Source organism: Pararge aegeria, chromosome 18, assembly GCF_905163445.1.
Source record: "Pararge aegeria chromosome 18, ilParAegt1.1, whole genome shotgun sequence".
Taxonomy (NCBI): domain Eukaryota; kingdom Metazoa; phylum Arthropoda; class Insecta; order Lepidoptera; family Nymphalidae; genus Pararge; species Pararge aegeria.
The window spans coordinates 7285355-7308584 of NC_053197.1; the positions used below are offsets into that span (position 1 = coordinate 7285355).

The following is a 23230-nucleotide window of genomic DNA, read 5'->3' on the forward strand; positions in this document are numbered from 1 at the left end:
GAAAGTGAGCTTTGTTCCGTGCGGTATATAGTAAGTTGTTATAGGACTAGTAGACAACGAGTTGACCACTCGCCGTAGTACACTTCCAACCACCTACAGTCCGCTTACCATTCGTCGAAAACGCGTTGCAAACTTGCCGACGACGCACTGACAACTAGTGGATGACGCTTTGCTAACTAGTTCATGACGCGTTGTCAACTAGTTGATGACGCGCTGTAGGCTCATGGACACTGCGTTGACCGAGCGCTGATGTGGTACAAGTGACGAAGCGTTGCCCAACCATTGACAACGCGTAGAAGCCAGGTGATGATGAACCTTATAATTGATGACTAGTTGACGTTTAAATATAAGTTGGAATTTTACCGGTGTTAGAACGGTGTTGAGTCGATAAACGAGCGAAGGCCTTAAGTCAATAGAGCAAAATTCCAAAGGTCGACAATGCATCCCGATTGCAAGCTCATCAAACTAATTGAGATAATCAAAGAGTGCAACTATATTGCGCACTTACCAATTACTTAGGGTCTAGACAGACGGTGTTCGTTAGCATTATGCAATAACAATGCAGTTATGCAAACCGCACCAAAACTGCAATAGAATTGCAATTTGCAACCGGCTTGCAGTTCTAATGCAGATAATCTGACCAAACCATTTCTATCGCATGGTTGCTTTCGAGACAGGTCAAATTAAATTGTACCTTATGGCACTGTGAAATAGAGGCGCAAATTTTGTACTAGTGATATTAATTTAACCAATTATACGAAAGGACACTGTTGGTAGAAGTAATGACAAATTTGTGCTTTAAAACAAAGTCGATTAGCTTAACGAGCCCGATTTTGTTTTGTCGATCAAAACTGATAGAACTCAAAAAGGCTATATTTTTTAATTGATAAAAACGAATTTTTGATATTTTTTAATTATAACAGAAAACTAAATGCTACAAAACTATTTAGGATGATGATGCAAAAGAGCAACTGTTGAGAGCAAAGTTATTACAGTATTATTCCCGTATTTAACAGAATCAGGGATATCTCAAGATACTAGATCCAGCTCACGATATTGACCTGATCATGCCTCGAATAAACCTTGATCCTTGGCTATCCAAGGATCAAGGTTCACAATAAATTTCTTAAAACTACCTCACCAAAAAAGAAAATAACATGTCTTTTTCATAACAATTATCATAGTATATTTTGCAGTTTTATAAAACTTATAAAACCTACAATTAATTTAAAACACCAAGTGGAATTTTATATAACGTATTTAACAATTCACCAATAAAATAATTTACACAAAAACCAATCCGATTGGAATAATAATAATATTAACAATACAAATGTAATAAATATAACAATCACGATAATAATCTTACGTAAAATTGGCTACTTAAATCGTTGTGCGGAAAAGTTAGTCTTTCTTATGAATTGCTCCTTGTATTTGAAAATTAACAGAAGTTATTCAAGGCTATAATGTTAAGAAAACGGTTCGTTTTCGCTAAAGTATTGTACACACCGTAAATGTCGTTAAAAAAACATTTTCATTCATTTAATGGTAAGAAAGACCTCGGGACAGTTGAGAGAATACGTTAAAAACCTGTGCTCAAATTTCCAAACTTGATAATTAGTAAACAGGAAAAATCAAGTAGGTGAAAAAAGGCATTTTTTTATTCAGGTTTGTCTTGATGAAAATATAAATTAATTTGAAAAACAATATTAGAAATCTCAGTCTTGTTTTCTGTTGCATTTAAATAGTAACGTGATAATGTCAGAAATGTTGGTTACCGTTAAAGATAGGAATTTGAATAATAATCTGGGCCTAGCAGCGTTGCAATGAATGTCGGTGGGTACGTCATTAATTTAGAAGCTATGAAAATTGGCTATCGAATAGCCCGTTAATTCATATTTGCTTAGTGATCTGAGAACAATTTAATTTTATAATGAAAGCATTAATTTTCGTCGTCCTTATAGGGAAAAGTAATAGTCAAAATTGCGTATTAAAAACAAACTTAGATACAGTATTAAGGGACATTTCGTCATCTTTGAGAAACGATAAATATAAATGATTATATAAATAAGAATTCTAACACGAAACTTTAAGCGAAATAGTGCAGTGTATAGAAAGAAGTAAAAGAAACATCTCAGTTTTTTTTTAATAAAAAAATATTACTATCTTAATATAATTTTGTAAATATAAGGTTTATGTTGTTTTATATTTTTCTTCACATTATTCACATACAGCGAAAGGTAACATTTTAAATTTACAATTAACACGACAACGTTAAATTTGTTAGAAATAATAGTTCTCTATTAGCTTTTTTGCACATCCTGATTGTTTTTTGTCTTCGAACCGGCAAACGTCTGATGCGTCATGAGCTCCCTGAAGTACCCGTCAGGTTTCGCCATTAGTTCTGTGTATGGTCCCTTTTCTATGATCCTACCGTCTCCTATAACTGCGACTTCGTCAGCTGACTGTATCGTGCTTAATCTGTGGGCAATGGTCAACAGTGTCCGGTCTCTACTAATTTCTTTCAGTGCTTTGTCGACTAGATATTCGGAATATGTGTCCAGGGCTGAGGTAGCTTCGTCGAGTATAAGTATTTTTGGGTTCTGTGAACAAAAATTATGATTAGTTTATACGGTGTATACGGTCACTGTCTTTTTTCGTCCAACAAGAGTGACCAAATTTATCTGTCCAATGAGTATTCATACAAACAAAAAGCCTATAACAATAAACTGCTGGACTTGAGGCCTCTTCCAAAGGAAGCGTTTGCCCATAATCATCACACTGGGCCGACGGGTTGGATCGCAGTAGATGGTAGTAGTAGTAGTAGTAGCACAGGGGACACTGCTGTCCGTTCTCCTTTACATTCTCTTAGTCGCCTCGTACATTCCATTCTGTACCACCACTGTATTCTGATCTGCCGTCCAACATTTTTGTATGGACATCATTAGTAAAAAAAATAACGTTTAGTATCACATGAACTCCAACAAACATTTATTTTACTTTCGACACCTCAAGTTAATAGTGTCCCTTAGCGTTACCGATTCGACCCCTTCTATAAACAACCGAATTTACTCATGAAGAACTTTAAGGGTGGCTATTGAATTGTCAAAAAATCTGTAACTAAGGAATAAAGTTGACGTTTTGAAATCTATCATATTGTCTCTCATGGGTACAGATAGATACATACTAGAGTATACACCCGCATTTTTATTATTTCAATACATCCATCATATTAGAACTCAGAAAAAAAACAAGTTCAGAATTTTAATTTAAAACTACATAACGCAAGGATAATATGCCTATTATTTCTATTGGGTAGTAGTCATTACTTTTAACAATTAGAAATCGTTAATGAATAAATTAAAAATATGAGAAGCAGGTCAGATTGCCTGCAAACAAAGCAATATGTTGTAAATATGTAATCAACCTGTATACTATCAATTATCAACAATTTAAATGCTACCAAACAATCTGTTTTATCCAATTATTAGGCTCGGATAGCATGAAAAAGATAGATGCCAAACAGCATAAAACATTTTACTGTTGCTGGACCTAGGTTTTTTGTACGAAGTTTTAAAGTCCACGGTCTTATGACGCTGGTTTCCAGCTACTCGTTTGTTGATCTGTCCACCTCGTTTGGAGTCGACCAACGCTGCGTTTATCAGGTGCAAGATCGCCATTCCAGCACCTTGGCACCCGAATCTCCTCGGATCTCTGAATTATGTGCCCCACCCATTGCCACTTTAGCTACGCGACTCGCTGAGATATGTCGGTAGCTCTAGTCGTTCAAACGGTCTGCTCATTTCTGATTTTATCACATAGAGCTTAGCTTTTTCCATCGCGCACTGACTTTGAGCCTTCCTATGAGGCCCATCGTGACGTTTTCAAGTCATCACTGGAAACTCGACTAAGGTCTTCAGGCACTTTCAGAAACATATTTTTTTCCTACCATGCAATTCACAATTACACATTCAAATTCAGCAGATTCACTGTGATTTTATATGCACGTAACCACACCTCGATCGCTTAACAACTGAATCTATGTATTTATTTAGCTATGCTCATTATTAGATTTAGTTTTGTATCTTTTTAGAAGTAGCTTATTTTATCGCATTAGGTTCAAAGGATAATAGGACGAATCGAATCGAAGGACGATAGGATAAACTAAGTTTTTTAAATAAAGAAATAATTGTCTTTACTTTTATGAACACATAAGTTTACAAAGGTTCCGTCGACTTTTTACCTTTAATCTGTTAGAAAGTACAAAGTGTCAGTAGAGTAATTATAACGTATGTTGTTATGTGAATCCTTGACCTGAGGAATGACACATAAGATATAAACTCGCATCTTAGCAATTGCGAGTTAAACGTTTTGAAATTATGTTATAGTAAGAAGTCCTTTAATTCTATGTTTCAGTCAACATCCTGCTTCGCATAATCTATTTTATTTATTCATTCATTCATTCAGCTTAATACGGCCCGGAATATTAGTGTAGGATAGTGAAAATAGATGGCACCGCCAGTTTATTACTCGCTCTATCGTTTGTCTGTGTTACTAAAACTTTAGAAGTATAAGTACCTGGCGTAACACAATATTCCAAGTTCTGAGGTAGTGCAAATAACAGGTGCAGCCGAATCATACGGCAATCTTAAGTATTTTTTTTAATTATACGACAACACACACAACGCCATCTAGCCCGAAAGTAAGCGCAGCTTGTGTTATGGGTACTAAGATAGCTGGTGGATATCTTTATATACACATAAATAATAATAATATACTGATAAACACCCAGACACTGAAAAACATTTATGTTCATCAGACAAACATTTTCCAGTTCTGGGAATCGAACCCACGGCCATGGACTCAGAAAGCAAGGACGCTGCCCGCTACGGCAGTCGGCCGTCAAACTTAAATTTACACAGTATAAAAGAGCTGTGGGTTGGCCCTGCCCTCAATAACGCGGTCTGCCCGTTACATTTATTTACAGTCAAACCTGGAAGGGAGCACAATCTCATTCTCGCTCATCTCGGTTTCTCAGTAACCCGAGTTCCTCGCTAATGCAGGTACATGGGTAGCGTTTCTCTCTTATAGAGGTACGCAGCAATAACAAGACATTATATATTCATGCACTATGTAATTTTATTTTATTTAGAACTTATTTACATTTAAAAAAATCAGTGAATTTCGTTTGGGTTTCTGTTTTTGTATTTTGAATGTTTTTCTCTAACTCATAAATTTTGTCGAATATTGCTTGCTCGACTGTCGCTTATAGAGGTATAGATAAGTAGCAGTCTCACTTACGGAGGTCCGTGAGGGAAAAACGACTGTCTCTTACAAAGGTTTCTGTTTCTCGCTAATAGAGGTTTTGGGAGCTTAAAATGACGGGTCCTGGCTATTACTCTCACTTATAGAGTTTTCTCACTTATCCAGTTCTCACTTACCCAGGTTTGACTGTATTTACTAGCTGTTGCCCGCGTTTATTACCGTTTTTAACGAATTCCGTGAGAACCATTTGTTATACTTGTCTTTTACATATATAATATCAGTAAGAACTTTTAGAAATTCCGCGGTTCACATTTGTTTATTTCAACATCTTTATTGCGTAGTATAGGATAACATAGGAATATACGTTAAAACAAAATTAGAGGCATAAGGCGACCTTATCACTAAAAGTGATCTCTTCCAGGTAACCTAAACGATAAGAATATACACGAGAGACGGGAAATCGCAATTGCAAAAAACAATACATAAAGTTACTCACTAAAGTACATACTTGTAATAACTAAAATGATAATTATTAAGAGAGAAAAATAATATAAGATATATATATACACAAATATATATATATATATATATATATCTTTATAGACATATATATATGATGGCACGCCAAAGTTTATATTGAACACGGCCTGTCAAAGTCGCGTCGCGTTTATGGTAGCGGGGAAAAGGATCGCCATCTTGATTTACTCTGAAGGCGGCGCGCCATTTTTGACTAAAACTCGCACGCGCCGAATCGCTGTTTGTTAATTTAAACAAATTACTTTATGAGTCTTAATTGAAATACTGATAATTAGTAATATAGAGCAAAATAATTATTATTGTGATATAAATAAATACTACAATGAGTTCAGAAGAAGGCCCTCGGCGCTAATATATATATATTTTATATTATATATATATTATATATATATACACACATATATATATATATATATATATATATATATACACACACATATATATATATATATATATATATGTGTAGTCTAAATAGTTGTAAAAAGTAGTATATGTAACTCGGCGTCCTTTCAAATAACTCTCTCACTAGGAACTCCCATAGAAACATTACAGTTTCCTTATTCATCTTCCCAGGCTAAAAAAAACACTCACACGTAGGTATTATGAAAATTAAGCTTAATTTGCTATACTCCGCGAAAAGCAGGAGACTCTGTATGGTCTAAGTTTAGTTAACAATTTTCGCGGAGGATAGCAAATTAAGCTTAACTTTCATAATATATTATGGATTTCCGCAAAGTAACGCCTGCTTCTATCCAACACTCGCACGTATCAATTTAAAATGAACAAATCACCTTTTGAGTAACATTAAATTGATTTGCTGATTATGTGTATGTGATAGTAGCGGTTATAGCTCAGTGGTTAGGACTTCGGTTTCACTTTCCATGGGTAGAGTTCGAATCCCAACCTCTAACTTTACTTAAATATGTGCGTTTTGAGTAATCAAAATATCACTTGCTTCAACGGTGAAGGAAAACATCGTGAGACCTGCATGCCTGAGAGTTCTCCATAATGTTCTCAAAGCCGTGTGTCCACCAATCCGCACTGGTTCAGCGTGGTGGACTAAACCTTTCTCATTGTGGGAGGAGACCAGTGCCCAGTAATCCGGTTATGGGTTGATATGATGACGATGATGATGTGATTATGTACAGGTATGTGTGTGTGGGTTTATTTATATGTGTGCGTGTGTGTACCTTGACGATAGCGCGTGCGATGGCGACGCGCTGTTTTTGACCACCGCTGAGCTGAGAACCACCCGCGCCAACCTCACGCGACCACCCGTCACTACTCCCCGCTGCCAACTCTTGCAGTTGCGCTGCCTTCGCCGCAGCCAACCACGCCGGCTCCTACAAAATCCCACTAACATTAGAATGCTAGTCGGAAGGTGGGATTTTCTTTTTTTTTCCACTACAAATTAGTCCTAGACTGCAATCTCACCTAAATGATTCATGTAGTTTTAGATGGTAACGGGATGTTATGACTGTATGGCAGTTTTATAAATAAATAAATATACTACGACAATACATCGCCATCTAGCCCCAAAGTAAGCGTAGCTTGTGTTGTGGTTAATAAGATGACTGATGAATATTTTTATGAATAATGTACATAAATATTTATAATATACTTATAAACACCCAGACACTGAAAAACATTCACGTTTTTCAGTGTCTTGGTTTTACATTGCCAAATTGTATACGTTGTTTTGTTATACTTTTCTTTTTGTTCTATGTACTTTTTGTGGTGTGCAATAAAAGTATATTCATTCATTAATTCATTCATTTATTCACGTTCATCCTACAGACATTTTTCAGTTGTGAAAATCGAACCCACAGCGTTGGACTCAGAAGCATTGTCGCTGCCCACTGCGCCAGTTGGCCGTTAATTAGCTTGACGGCACGTCTTTGTCGGTAGGGTGTTAACTAGCCACGGCCAAAGCCTCCCACAGACAAATAATCCAGAAATTATACATTCCCAATTCGCCCTGCCGGGGATGGAACCCGGGACCTCCAGAACTCACCACTGCACCAGGAAGGTCGCCAAATTAGAGGGAAGGATTGCCCTGCGTTAGCATTTACATTTTCCGTTATATCGGATACGGTTTTACAGATAAATGAGTGACAAAAATAACATACGCATTATGACCGCCAGAAATAAGATTGAGGTAGGACCGAGTTGATGTAGATGAGTTAGGATAAAGGTACCTATTACACCCCACTAACTTTGCATGGTAAAGAGAATTGCTTAACGTGTTCATTTATTTACGTTATATCGGATCATCGTCGGATTCATTTCCGTTAGTAGCGGGACTACCCTGAAAAATGTCTGTTCTACAACTTTGACCTCGGATAAATATGTGGTGACAAAAATTACAACAGTGACAACAATAAATAAGATTAAGGATATATCTAGGATAATATTAAAACAATAATTCACAAACGCACATATTTATCAGATAGAATTACTGCTTCTAGGAAAATAAAGCTGTTTCAATGTCATCGTTAAGATAAACCAAACAAAATCAAATATGAACCTTCATTTTTGAATATCTCTTGAATCTATTACTTACGATGAATTTTTATTTACCTTTTCATTTTCCAGCGGCACATAATCATCGTGCGCGCCATAGAGTATGTTATCTTTTATAGATCCAGTGAAAAGCACAGGTTCCTAGAACAAAGCATTACTAATTATGAAAAATAATATTCATTTATTTCAGGTAGACCTACTGCGCATGGTAAAGAGAATATGATGAATATATTGAACAGAAGTTACACGGAATTCCGCTCAAAATAGTTTTAGTAAATTTTCCCCCTTCCCTAGTTAGGAGCTGCAAATTGTACAAACTAGCAGAAGCTTTACTTCACCAAGTTAAGAAAATTTACAATTACCTGACTGACGTATCCTATGTGACTCCTTAACCACACTGGGTCTAGCTGCCTTATATCTACTCCGTCTAACAATATCCTGCCCACGTCCGGGTCATATAACCTCAATATAAGGGAGGCGACCGTACTTTTGCCGCAACCAGACCTTCCAACTAAAGCTACACTTTTCCCTGGATGTAAATGCAGGTCTAGGCCTTTTATTAGAGGTGCACCGAGGTAGGAAAAGTTGATATTATCTAATACTATTTCGCCTTTAGGCCGTTCTTTTGGTCGTATACCACCTGGAAAGTTAATATAGAATCATTTTTACATAGTCGAATAATTTAATATTAGAGAATATTATATAAACTGAATAAAAAAGCCTAAGCCTAAATATCTGAATCCAACATCCAACTAGCAAAACTTGTTTAGATTTTCTCTTTAAACAAAGTTAATTGGGCCTATTACATAAATAGAAATTGGTTTTATCGATTTAAAGTCGAAACAATACGTTATAAAAATCTACCCTTTATTACAAGCTATCGAAACATTATACCGCCAAAGCAAAATTTACTTAATGAAAATCGTTTTAAAGTCGTAAATTCTGTGCTAGATTTTTGCAATAACAAATGTTCTAAGTGCATAAATTTGAAATTCAATACAATTAAGATAAGTCCTATTTTACTGAGGTTTTTGCTTCACAAAGTTTTTGATACAAAGTCTTCAGTCATATCCAGTTTTACAAAACTATAGTGACAAAGGGGGGTACCCCCGTTAGGGGTTAATTCTTAGTACCCCCTGTCGTTGGAAAGGGGCTATTAAGCCTGCTATTAAATATAATTTACCTATAACTGGTATCTTTGGTTCCCTATCCATGATTTCCCATAGCCTCGTGGCAGCGCCCATACCCTTGTTTAGATCTGTGTAAAAACTACTAAGGCCCCCGATGCTGATGCCGACATAAGCGGCGTACAGAAGGAAGGATGTCAGGTTGCCAACTGTCAACTGTTCTGTGGCGACCATACCACCGCCGTAGTACAGTACTAGGATTATAATAGTGTTGCCAGATAGGCCTGTCTGAAAACATACCAAAATTAAATTTTAGTTTATATTAAATTCTTTTCAACTAGCGGACCTAGCAGATGTCGTCGTGCTAAGAAAAGCAGCCTGCGATGAAGCGGTGATAACCTAGTGGGTAATGCTACAGCTTCCCTTTCGGGCCGACCGAATTCGATCCCCGGTACACACCATTAACTATTCGAAGTTATGTGCGTTTTTTATTTAAGCAACTATATTGCGTTTGCCTCAATTGGTGCCTGAAGGGTTGGCTCGTTTTTGCGCAAAGAATCAGCCTGGCTGTTCAGCGCGGAAATGCAGCAATCATTCTTGACACCATTCCACGCAGGCATGATCTTTACAGTTTAGTTATAAGTTTTATTGTAACATTATCAATCATAAAATAAAAGAAAACAATCAAATATCAATGTGTGAAGGAAAAGATTGTGAGGAAATCTGCATAAAGCTTCTGCATTAATCTCTAGGGCGTTTTAAGTCTACCAATCGCCAAATGCGGCCATTCTCAATTTTAGAGAAGAATCTGATGATGATCTTTCGAATTTGGTAATATAGCAGACGCAGCGCCACCTACCGGGTGCAGTGTTGTTTTATAATAAAAAAACAAAACAAACAATAATAATTATACTACGACAATACACACATCGGCATCTAGCCCCAAAGTAAGCGTAGCTTGTGTTTTGGGTACTAAGATAGCTGATGAATATTTTTATGAATATAATACACGTAAATACTAATAATATACAGATAAACAACCACACACTGAAAACATCATGTTCATCACAAAAAGCCTTTCCAGTTCTGGGAATCGAACCCACGGGCCTTGGACTCAGAAAGCAGAGCCGCTGCCCACTGCGCCAACCGGCTGCCTTAAATAAAAAAAAGTTCTGTGTAGTTCCGTGTAAACACGAGAAGTTTTATAATAATAGGGAATTTAAAAAAGTGTTTACACAAACACTTCGTGTGTTCTTGACCTTGCCCTGAAGTTGTTTAAGACATGACCTTGGTTTAATATTATTGTATCTGAAGGTAAGTTCTGATACTTTAATTACTTCCGTTGCTTTTTTAATTTCTTACAGTGGGAAATAAAATAAACGCTCGAAATATTTTAACCGAGGCAAAAAATAAAAACTCATTTTGAGAATAGAAAAATAAAACATGATCAACAAATATTGTCAACTTATTCAGTTCATTTGCAAAAAATCGAATAGAGTTTAAAAGTTTCATGGTTATGTATTTTTGAATCACTTTTATATTGAAAAATACTATAACAGAGTAGCAAAGACTTTTTATATTGTCAAAATTTCACGATTAGTTATTTTAGATTTTTTTTTGTTTCTTTTTATAGAATTATAATTACATTAATAATGAATAAGCCTTTAATTAGGAGCCCTAGTAATTTATAGTAAAAATACAAAAAAAACAAATGAACGTAAACCGTCAAAATTTCGCATAAAGATAGCACTTATCGGAAGTTTCTTAGAGAAATCAATGTACATTCATCTTAATATATAATAATATAACATCCATATGTTACTGATAGAAAAATTCAAAAAGTAGTCGATCGTTTTAAAAAAAGAAAACAGGGTAGTTATAACAGTAGGGTTAAGCTAGTATAAAACTTACCAAACCGTAGAAACTACCAACGGCCAAAGACTCTTTGTATGCTAAATTTAATAGTGTCTCTATTCGTTGCGCGTACGACTGGCATTCTTTTTGTTCCTTACTGAACGATTTCACTGTTTTTATATTCGATATTTTTTCTTCGGCTAGCTGAAAAAATTTAAATTAATTACTATGTTCCATCTAAATAAAGTTTAGAATGTTTTATTACGGATACATTAATCTAAGCCAGGGAGGCTTAGATTCCCGGATCGGATACAAAATTATTATTAGGAAATCCGTGCCAGCGGTGAGAAAGGTAATTAATATCATTATCTCCGTGCTTCGGAGAGCACGTTAAGCTGTAGGTTCCATGTGATAAAGTCATGATCTCCAGTGTTAGTTAATCCGAATTTTTGGAATTGTAACATCTGTATTTACATATTATTACAGACCTTAACTGCTTCGTTGTTCCATTGATTAGCACGTTTTCCTAAAATCACGAGGTCCCGGATTTGATTTCCGGATCGCACAAATAAATATTGGGTATTTAAAAAAAATTTCGTTGAGGTGTGAGGAAATTGCCAGTGTTCGCCGCCGTGCCTCAGAGAGCACGTTAAGCTGGTTTTCCCGGTTGCTATCACTAACATGCGATAATATAGCTTTAAAGCTCGCCAACCGCCTTTCGGGCAGCGTTGTAGGTATATGCTCTAAACCCTACGAGAGAGATGGCATGTGTCACGTTATTTAATAGTGTTATGGTGATGACACACCTCACTCGTCTCTGCTAAGGCGTCCTGCAATTGCCTAGTGATGCCCCGCACGAATCGACCGTAAATAATCGCTAACATCGATACTGGGGGCACTACGCACAGCCCTATTAGCGCCAGCGATGGAGACATGTAGAACTGTAAATAAAAAAGAATAATTATTTGTCGTACAGAATCATTTAATCTTTTTTAATTTTTATTGCTAACACTTATTAATTACCTCTACCGCCTAGTCTTTTGGATATGATTTCTCGGGCAAACAATGGTCTCCTCAGTACAGGTCACCTAGACCAACGCCAAATAAAAAAAAAAGTTTTTTTTTAAATCTGCTTTTATTATGTATGTCCTCCTGTGATAAGAGATTCCCTTTGTATAAGATGAGTACGGTAATGATAATCGAGGTTCCGTAACGACAATCTTATTCAGGTCAGAAAAAAGGAATTTGTGTGCTTCATTTTAAAGCTCACATGAGATTAGCAAGAACGACTAGGCCAAATTAAAAACAGTATTGTAGACTTCCTCTACCCCTTTAAAGGCCAGATTCTTATTGGGCCAGATTCTTAGGAACATAAGTTTTTGATTATCGAGACAGTGACAAGCGAAACGTTTTTAACACGTAGGTGTTCCTACATATTTGACGGGTTAACGTTTCGTTAAATATTAATCGTTTGTTTCTGTTAATCTGCACAACTACGGTTAACGTGTGATAATAATCGTCAACGTCAGCTCTAAAACTCTCTTCCCTATGAGAGAGGAGAGCTATTATATTATATATTTCAGTATGTTAATAGGCTAATAGTGGATGTTCTGTTTACCATCATGCCAGTGCCAGCTCCGACCATAAACAACGAGCGCAATCCATCACTAACATTTGAACTAAGGTTGCGCCCTACCAACTGCGTATCAGCTGATAATCTATTCACCAACTCTCCCGTAGATGTTTTAGCGAACCATGCCGGTTCCTGGCGCATTATAGACGAGAAAACTTGTTTGCGGAGTGTCTGCGTCATTCGTTGACCTGTAACAGAATACTAGATAAGGTAATGTTATTTTTTTTTAAGTGCCCTCGTTAAAACATTTGATGGACCCAATTTCTTTACTGAGATAATAAGAACGAGCTCCAACACAATATTGGAGCTGATAACAAGCGTGGATTGATTCTGACCTCTTGGACCCCTAGTCCGATCAGACCACGTAAAAATAAGTTTTAAAGACGTATTGTGTGTCGAGAATATTTGATACCCAATACAAATAACTAGGATACTGGTCCAGCGATCCTATCTACCAACACTGTGCTCTCTGGATTGCATTTTCTGAGCTATGTTGAAAAGAAAGAAATACTCTGGAAAGCAAAGTGTTTTTTAGATACCCACGAGTTGGACAGACGAAATTAAACGAGTCGCAGGCTTGATACAAGCGACACATATCCGAAGCGAGCTTAAATCCTTACAAAAGATCTATGTCACGAAGTGGACGTTCTATATGATATGATATGGATGCTGATGATGATCCAATCTAGCCTCCATGGCCTTACTGTTTGCACGGATGACCAAGGATCACGAAACTGCGAGTAAGATTCCCAGCTCTGCAAAAAAAGTCGTTAAGTAGGAAGTCCAGGGTTCGGTTTAGGAATTCATCATCATATCAAACGATTGACGTCCACTTTCGTAGGGAGTTCCAAATACCACTGTCTTGTGCCGCTTGGTTCCTGCGATTCTCTGCGACTCGTTTAATGTCATCTATCCACATCGTCGGGGTCTACCAACGCTACGTTTACCGGTGCGGGGTTGCCATTCCAGCACCTTGTGACCCCAACGTCCATCGATTCCCCCAGCGTTGAGCTATGTCGGTAACTCTGGTTCTTCTACGGATCTCCACATTTCTGATTCCTGATTCGATCACGTAGAGATACTCCGAGCATAGCTTTCTCCAACGCCTGCTGTGTGACTTTTAGCCTTCTTATTCTTCAACCATCTATCTATCTTAGTCAGCAACCAAGTTTCGGAACCATAAGTCTTTACCGGCAACACGCACTGTTCGAGGACTTTGGGAATTCATAATTACTGAATTATCTCTGGTCTAGTTTGGTGGGAGGCATAGAAGCTAAGGTGCCGCGTAGAATCCGGATATGGTATGAGTTTATTATAACAGCCATACCTAGAGTTAGTGACTAGCATCAACAACTTCATCATCACTTACTGCCAGGTAAGATTGCAGTCAAGCACTAACTCATATTGCAAAGTATATATGTTGTATGTTTGTATGTATATACAATAAAATGTAGACAATTTTTTAAATTTTTATATATCTTCAAAAAAGAACAAATAGAATAAAACTATTAACAATCTAAAACATTGATCTTTTATAAAAGTGCGACGTCTTTAACAACAGAAATGAAGTCATTCAGAACTAGTTCAATAATAAATAACGGTGATAACAGTATTTAGGTAGCATTGGCATATCCAAATACCTAATGTAAATTGATTCAGTGAACAAAAAATACCAGTTTCAAAATTCATGTGAACGTGTTCTGTTTGTTAATTTATTTATTACCTATGTTTAATTTCACCCCTGCCCCAATCTTGATAAAATTTAACACACATTGTTGAGGATGGAACACTTTATTTCAAAAAAGCCGGCAACCATCCCACAAACTCATGATTTTACAATTTATATTTGCAAGAAAGCACTGCCTACCTTAACCTATTTATTTAGCTTGAATCAGAGAAAGATTATGTTGGGTTATGTTAGCCTGGTTAGAAACCCTGTAGGTGCCTTGGATAACAGCTAAACCGATCTTGTCGATATTTTGAATAGCTGGTGACTTATATAATACTTATAAGCCAGGGAAAACTAACATTTTTCTAATATAATAATACTAGTTTTTTTTTAAGTAAGTATCTTATCAATCTAATTATTTATGAACCAATTAACAAACACTTTATTCTTATCTCTTTTAAATTAACAAATAGAAAATTGTTCCAGAATTATTATAAAAACAATACTTGTGATAAAATAATATTTTTATTACCAAGTATGTAAACTGATCATTTTATCTGCTGGTACAATAAACAAATTATTATTAAGTAGAAACCATCCAGCAGAAAATAGTCAGTTTATTAGATGAGGAAATCTAGACTATAGCAGTGAAATTAAATTTAATAAAAGACCTATCCCTTCAATACTATCTGGCCAAAAATAAGATAGATAGGTACCTGAAAAAAAAGTTAAGACGCATTTCATATTGACAACCGATTGGCGCAGTGAGAACCTGCTTTGTGAGTTGAAGGCTATGAGTTCGATTCCCACAACTAGGAAATATTTGTATAATGAACATGACTGTTTTTCAGTGTTCAGATGTTCATCTGTATACTTACTATGAATTTTATGTACAAAAATGTTTATTATTTATAACGCTTACTTTGTGGCTAGATAACTATATGTGTATTGCTGTAGTATATTTATTTATTTATTTACATTACAGTGGCTAAAACGCATAGACTCTCGTTTGACCATGTGTTTTATTTATTTCTGATATAACTGCTCACTGAGCTGTCTGAAACTGAGCAAGAGCGTGTGTTTGTGTGCGTGTGCAAACGCGTGTGTGTGTTTGTACGTTCGCGTTTGTGTGTATGTTAAGCGTGTGTGTGTGTGTGTGTGTGTGTGTGTGTGTGCGTGCGTGCGTTTGTGTGTATGTTAAGTTTTCAGAAGAAACAAACAAAAACCTAATACATATTACACACCTGTGTAACGCACACGGTCTGCGCTGTGCACCTAGCAGCATTTATCAAATTGATAATTATGATTATGAATGATGATAAAGATAACAATTAATGATAATGTTGATTTTACCAGATATTGACATCAAGTACACTCTTCCAAAATTGCAAAGGCCACCAACAAGGAAGACTCCACAGAGCACCAAACACAGTTGGTCCAGTCTCTCTCTCGCAGCTATAAGATCATTTGTGCCACTGTATATGATATCCAGCACCATTCCCAATGAAAAGGGCACTGCCATAGTAACACTGGATGAAATTAATAAAAATCCAATAGCACCTGAAAGAAAAAACTATTTATTGCTTTGGGTAATGACTGATGAATATTTTTATTAATAACATACATAAATACTTATAATATATATATAAACACACTAAAAAACATTCATGTTCATCACACAAACATTTTCCAGTTGTGGGAATTGAAAGCAGGGTTGCTATCCAGTAACTGGCTGGTAATGTATTGATGATGATGAATAGTACATATCTTGCAATGCTTTTCAATGAGCTAATTCAGAACTGTTAAACCAATTTGAAAGACTTATTATAAAGAGACTTCATGTTGGGTACTTTTTCCACAAGATAGTTAAAGAATAAGAGATATTTTTTAAATGTTTTTGTTTTGTTGTGTATGTTAAGAATGTAGGCATTTTATACAATGTAAAAAATTACTGCCAATAATAAATTTTAATGTTACCGTAAGTAAACAAATGAGTGGACAATCAATCTTATTTAGCAGTTAATAACAACTATTCCATCATATTAATTGAAAAGATATCAAATAATAGATGGCATACAGATATATTTTTTTGAATTACAAATTTCAGACTTTTGGAATTACAAATTTTAATAAGTAAATTAATGAAGCGCTGTGTTTTACTTGATGTTTCTATTCAAATAGAAGCTCTGCAGTACTTCAAGCAACCATATGATTTTATAGTCAAGTACATAATAGGTAATTAATATGCCACAGCTGCACAAATAAGAATTTTCTCTTGACAAGGTATGCATGTATGGCTAATTTGAATGACTTGATAGTTTCAGTAAGTAATTTATAATAAAAATTCTACGACAATAATGTACCTAGTCAAAATAAGTTTTGTTCCTAAATTGCTGTTTCCAATACCATACCTATGAATCTTTTACACAGAAATTTTTCCAAAAAGTAACTTTTGATTTAAAAAATCTTGCCTTTTTTTTCAACAACACCCAATTTTTACAGCACTAATTGTAGTTTCAGATTACGTGTGTCACGATTATAAAGAAAAAGGGAATCAGGGTTTTTCCAAAATTAGCACAATTTCTTTAAGCCAAAATTTCCCTAAAATATTACAAAAATATTTTTCATAACAACTATTAAGAGTAAGATTATTTACCAGCAAGGGTCCATTTTTCTGGCTCCGCCAAAGTAAGTAGCCTCTTTAATTCTGAAGGCTTTAATTTTACATTTATCTTCTTTGTGGTAGCTAACACTGTCTTATCTTTGATGTTTTCGATGTGTTCATTTTTCTTCTGAGTATCGACTTGGCTAGTATAATACCTTGCTTTCAAAAAATAGACGTCCTTCCTAAATAGTAAGGTCCTTTCGAAATTATTTCGTAATGCCGAAACTTTCTGACCAGAGATTAACCTGTTTCTGCATTGTTCACAGGAATAACTTGAAAGTGGCACCTTAAACAGTAAATTTATCTGTCTACCACATATTTTAACGTTCAAACGCTTACAAAGTAATCTTTGTAACATTTTTTATCCCAATTAAAAAATTTAGAACTTTAAAATTAAATAAAAAATAATAACATCTCGACTGACTGACTGATTGACAGTGACAACGACATTAATTTTAGGTGACATTGATAGTTTTGGGTTGCCAGTTATATATAGTTGTAAGAAGTTTCGGCGGGAAACTTCGTACATGGCGGACGCGGTTTTCTCAAATTTTTCTTTGATTTTACTGTAAACTCGTCTTGAAAAGGATTTGGTGTTGTTTATATTGAACTGTAACTTGGCCTGTCAATTTGTGCACACGTGTTAGTGAGATTCCGGTGTAATTTCGGTGTTTTATGTGAATTTACACAGCAGCAGAAATAGTTGTTATTGGTGATATTCGTATAAATCTAACCGTATTTGGTGTTGGTTAAATATTTATTATGTGTCTGTAGTTATAGTGTTTCCAGTAAAATGGATCTAGATACACCTCCTGAGCCGCCCGACCCGGGGGCATCAGCCTCGTCTCGCAAACGACAAGGAGAGGATACCAACGTATATGCGGCCAAAAAAACTATAACTGATCCTACTCAGGTAAACCCATCCGTTCAAAGCCTTTACATACATCCTTCCTTCACCGAAGGCGCCAAGTCATACTCTGACGATGATAATGGGCCTTTTATCGTCCAAGTCTCACGGGAAGTGGAGGACCCATCCTCTGGAGCGTCATTACGGGCTATAAATTTCGGTCAATTCTTGCACAAACACAAAATTGGTTCAATTATCCACGACGGCGTCAAAAATATAGGCCGCAACAAAATTACTGTAGAGTTTACTTCTGCCCAAGCTGCCAACAACTTTCTGGTTAGTCCAGTTTTGAAGTTATGCAAATATAGAGCTATAATTCCCACATACAACATAACCAGAATGGGGCTGGTGAAAGGAGTTCCCGTGGACTGGTCGATGGACGAGCTTGTTGATTCGCTAGAGCTCCCGCCTGGCTGTGGTGAGGTTCTGAAATCAAGGCGACTGAACAGAAAATCTGTCACAGAGGGTGTCATCACTTGGGTGCCTACCCAATCTGTTGTCCTAACCTTCAGGGGGCAAATGCTTCCTGCTAAGGTATATTCATACCACACCTCACTGCCAGTTGAAACATATAAACTTCCAACAATACAGTGCCAGAACTGCTGCCGTTTTGGCCACATTAAAACAATCTGCAGATCTAAGCCCAGATGCTACAGATGTGCTCAGCCCCATACAGGTGACTCATGTTTGGTCATCAAGGAATTATCTACATGTTTACACTGCTCTGGTAGTCATTTTGCTACTGATAAAGACTGCCCAGAATTCTCCAGGCAGCAATCTATTAAAATGGTCATGTCTCAGAATAATAAATCTTACATTGAAGCATCATCTCAGTTTCCTCCTGTCCGCAGGTCCTATGCTGAGATAACAAAAGAAATGTTTACTCCTACTAATGTAACTTCCTCCAAAACCTCCTACCGGCAAACAGTTTTCCGCTCTCCTCGTCCCCGAGCTCCTCTAGCAAAGGGCTACGATAAAAAAGCTGTTCAGACTATTGTCGGTGATTACTCCTCATCCCTTCCTAATGGATGCGCTCTCAACAACAATGTTGAGAACCCTCCCTCCCAAGGTAAAATGCTTGAGTTTATCTCCGAATTTCTACTTAGTATTGTCGCTCCATGTAGTGAAATTCCCTTACCGCCCAACGTTGCCAAAAACTTAAGCCAACTTTTTAAACTACTCCAAAATGGGCCCAATAACCCTGCTACAGTGGAACTGTAAAAGTTTACGTCCCAAGAAACATGAGTTAACCTTCATAATCCCACCATTCTTCCTCCCAAAGTCCCCCGTCCTTTGAGTGTTAAATGTTTTTTAATGTTTGTTTTCAGTCCTTATTGTAGATTTTTATGTAAATATATAGTAAGTAATAAAATTAAAGTATAATGTACAAAAAATATCCGTGTAAGATATATATGCATGTGTTGTCTGTGTCCTTAGGTTAAAGAGCTAACTAGCTAATAACAACTATTTCTTGGTACAAATTCAAAATTAACTTTTCATTAGTTTCACCGATCAATCTCCTTCGTGCCTTCTTCATCTACAAGACATTGGCGAAATACCTTGTGCCCGGTTGGCGCAGACAAAAGCCATAAACAAGAATTGAATTGAATTGAATAGTTGTAAGAAAATATTACTTCACTAGTGTGACCAATTTTTTTATAAAAATACTACTATTATTCTTTGAACCATCTTAATTTAACTGAAATTTATGACATTATCATATCGTGTTTCTTCTTTGATCTTTATAAATTAAAAAAAAGTATCAGACAAAGATTTATATAAAAATTATAATATAATATGTAAATCATAACTCTCTGTGTAGAAGTTCTGTAATCTACCAAAATATATAATAATCTCTATAACGAGATTCCCGAGATAAGGGGCTATAACCTAGTAGATTGAACTTGGACTTCATTTTCGGCGGGCCGAATTTGAAACCCAGCACCTCTAACTTTTCTAAGTTATCTGCAATTAAAATATCTAGCATAAATATATATGTTACATATTTTAATTGCATATTAATGCAATTTAAATTTAAAACATATAATTCAGGCAAGAGCTGCATGTCTAAAAGGTATGTTGTGAGGAACGTGAGACAGAATTTAAGATTGTTTTTTGACAGGATTTGAACATCCGACTCGCGGCCTAGCAATTGGCCTGGCCTTGCGGGCTGGAAACGTACAAAATGTAGCGATCAACACGAAGCATTTGTTGCTATTTCCTTTAGAGAAATTTAATTTTTCGTTTATGATCTCTGATCTCCGAGACTAAACGACTGGAAGGTTATGGATGAATTGGTTTTCGTATTCGAGTGAAAATCTGGTTGGGCGAGACTTAGTAGAAGGAGCTGCAATCGGATTCCACGTTATTTTTTATTTTCAGGATTGGACAAAGCATAAATCAATCAAGTATTATTTTTTATTCTACAATTTATTTTTGCATGGAACACACTTTTTTTCATATCTTATATATATGCCTCTATCTATCTAAGGGGTAAATAAAACTAATTAATATAATAGGTATGCTATTTATTTTCTCTTGTTTTACATTCGGGGATACAAAGGACCAATAAATACATAATAAATTAAGGGAGTTACTTTAATTGGTTATGTGCCTACTTAGCTAGAATGGTGTGGAACACCAAACATGTAGTAATGCCTAAGAGTATTTTAACATATATGATTCCGTGCTACATTACTAATGTAACATAAGGACACATAGACATTGAACTATTAAGAGTTTCTTGTTTGACTGGGGAACACTCAAAATTATAGAACCATAATTAAACTTTGTACATAATCGTGAGTAAGTCTTTATTTTTTAATATCTGCTTTTTCTACTTAATTTTAAAATAAAACATCTTACTATATTTAAATTTCATAAATGATAGTCTATTTTTTGAATCTATATTAACACTCATATTGATAAAAATTATTCAGAAGTTTCGCAGTTTATCCACACGCATGGAATTAATTACTCGCATCCGAGTAATATTTCTAAATGTGGTTTAAAATTTCATATTATTTTGAAAATTCCTTATCTTTCAATATTATATGAAATTTTATAAACTAACCTAGATTTTGAACTTATTTAAGGTGAGCTATTGCATTGTGAAGGTATAAAAAACACCATTTCAATACATCTGTACGATTATATTATTAATGGATATTATTGTGTATATTTCTATGACTTTGCTAGACACATTAACATACTAAAATGGTCTGAAAATGCCATGTACTTATTACAAAACAATTAATTTCGAATGTTTACATCCGTTTCATAGTATTATAACCTACATACCATAGTACTACAATAATTTAACGTTATAAACAACTAGCAATTCAATGCGATACATGTGTACTTAAAGATTTTAACTAACAAAGGCTAGGAACTAGGAATATAAAATAGAAACAACTATTTGCTTTAAACTGCAATACTTAGTTTTAACAATATTTTAAAATCATAATTTTGATACGAAAATAATGTTTTTATTTTCAGAGTCACATTCAACGATAACACACTTATCCCAATTTATTCACCATAAAGTACTATGGTGTTTCCATTTGAAAACACATAGAGGTTAAAAGTTTCAACAAAATAAAAGGCTCTGACAATCAGGTAGAGATAGTTCATCTTTTCTTTTTTGACCACAGAATCCTCATCATGTCTATAATAATTTAAGAATATAATAAGTATTGACACTTCTCTAAAATGGCATTAAGTGACAAATTATTCACGGTAGCAATTAATCACAGTCTATAATAATATTATTTAAGTTCAGTCTAAGACCTATAATAGTTTTAGGTTTTATAATTATTTCATCATACAGTCATTACAAAATAATAAAACTGTTATGTTTTAAGTACGTTGCGGTGTTCATATTTAGTTATGATTTTTTTGAAGGCACAGCTATTCCTATAAACGTGACCAAGTATATCATTTCCCCTGACAAGTATTTTTTAGCTATTAGAATTGTATAGTGTATGTATAATAGATTTGATTAGCTAAAATTTTGAAAACTATGTCAGTTTAAAACTCTTGTTACAGTTGGCTGAATTACGTCCTCTTAATTCGGTCGTTACTGAATTGAGTAAGGTATAATTGCATTCAGTAAGCTAGCATCCTAAATTCTAAATCAAGTATGGTTTCTGATTTACTGGACTGATTCAGTAAAGACTTAACTTAGCCAAGTGTAATGAGCGCTTTAGACACACACGTCTAAATTTATCTTTGACTTATCTGCCATATACAATAGCGATTAGCACATATGTGTAGGGCCGCAATATTGTTATTTAAAATTTCATCTATAGTACATTATGATACTAGTGTGCTAAGTTGGTTAATACCTAAAGACAGTTTTCAGACCGCCAGCGGGTGAGTATGAAAGTAGTTTTCAATGCATTATTTTGTAAATGACAGATCCTCGCAATAACTTTCAACTTATTTTGGTTGGTCTTTCATATATTTTTTAACACCCCATCGTCTGTGGCTGTTTTCAATTTTGCGACGCGACTCAACCTTGCAAACTTGAATTAAAATGAACTATTCACATTTAAGACAGAGAAACTTGTATCTGAAATTAATAATTGGTATGTCTTGACAGTATTAGACCTATATAAATTCGAAACATAATCTTTAGTACTATATTTATTAGCAATATATAATATAATTATTAAGTATACAAAAATACATTTATATCTGAACTTAGAACAAATTATTAAGATAAACATAACTTTGAAGTAACGTAAATTAATTATTTGCCATCCATATAATTTTATCCATATAAAATGACTCGCGCAAACGTGGTTGGGACGTTATTTTGACATAAAAACTTACACTAAGTCTGAGATCTATAGTGTACTTTGACTTGGCTCAGACTTCAGAAACCTTTAAAACGAGTCAAATTTATGTGTCTGACATAAATATTTCTCGTTTTAACGGTAAATCAAAGGACGCTCTATGTATGCCCTATAAATTTCAGTCCATGACCCAACGGAATGAAAATGTGTTGGCCAAGTTCAGATTTTTATGACAAGAAAAATCTTTGATT

At 35.2% G+C, this 23230-nt stretch overlaps 1 protein-coding gene across 1 annotated transcript; it reads right to left on the reverse strand.

Moving 5' to 3' along the window:
- Positions 1-1320: 1320 nt before the first annotated feature.
- Positions 1321-17685, reverse strand: LOC120631629 (ATP-binding cassette sub-family B member 10, mitochondrial). The gene is made up of 10 exons (XM_039901284.1): positions 17265-17685; positions 15962-16168; positions 12925-13127; positions 12113-12247; positions 11364-11510; positions 9509-9740; positions 8688-8965; positions 8383-8466; positions 6993-7145; positions 1321-2603 (listed from the first exon to the last, which is right to left on the reverse strand). The coding sequence occupies exons 1-10, from the start codon at positions 17629-17631 to the stop codon at positions 2304-2306; spliced, it is 2106 nt and encodes a 701-aa protein (XP_039757218.1). The 5' UTR covers positions 17632-17685; the 3' UTR covers positions 1321-2303.
- Positions 17686-23230: the final 5545 nt, after the last annotated feature.

Excerpts from the sequence above, each read along its gene's own strand:
- LOC120631629 (XM_039901284.1), bottom strand. The coding sequence starts at position 17,631 with ATGTTACAAAGATTACTTTGTAAGCGTTTGAACGTTAAAATATGTGGT. Across the intron at positions 13,128-15,961 it reads GTACTTGATGTCAATATCTG|GTCAACGAATGACGCAGACA; the intron begins GTAAAATCAACA and ends ATTCTGTTACAG. Across the intron at positions 8,966-9,508 it reads ACCAAAGATACCAGTTATAG|GTGGTATACGACCAAAAGAA; the intron begins GTAAATTATATT and ends TTAACTTTCCAG.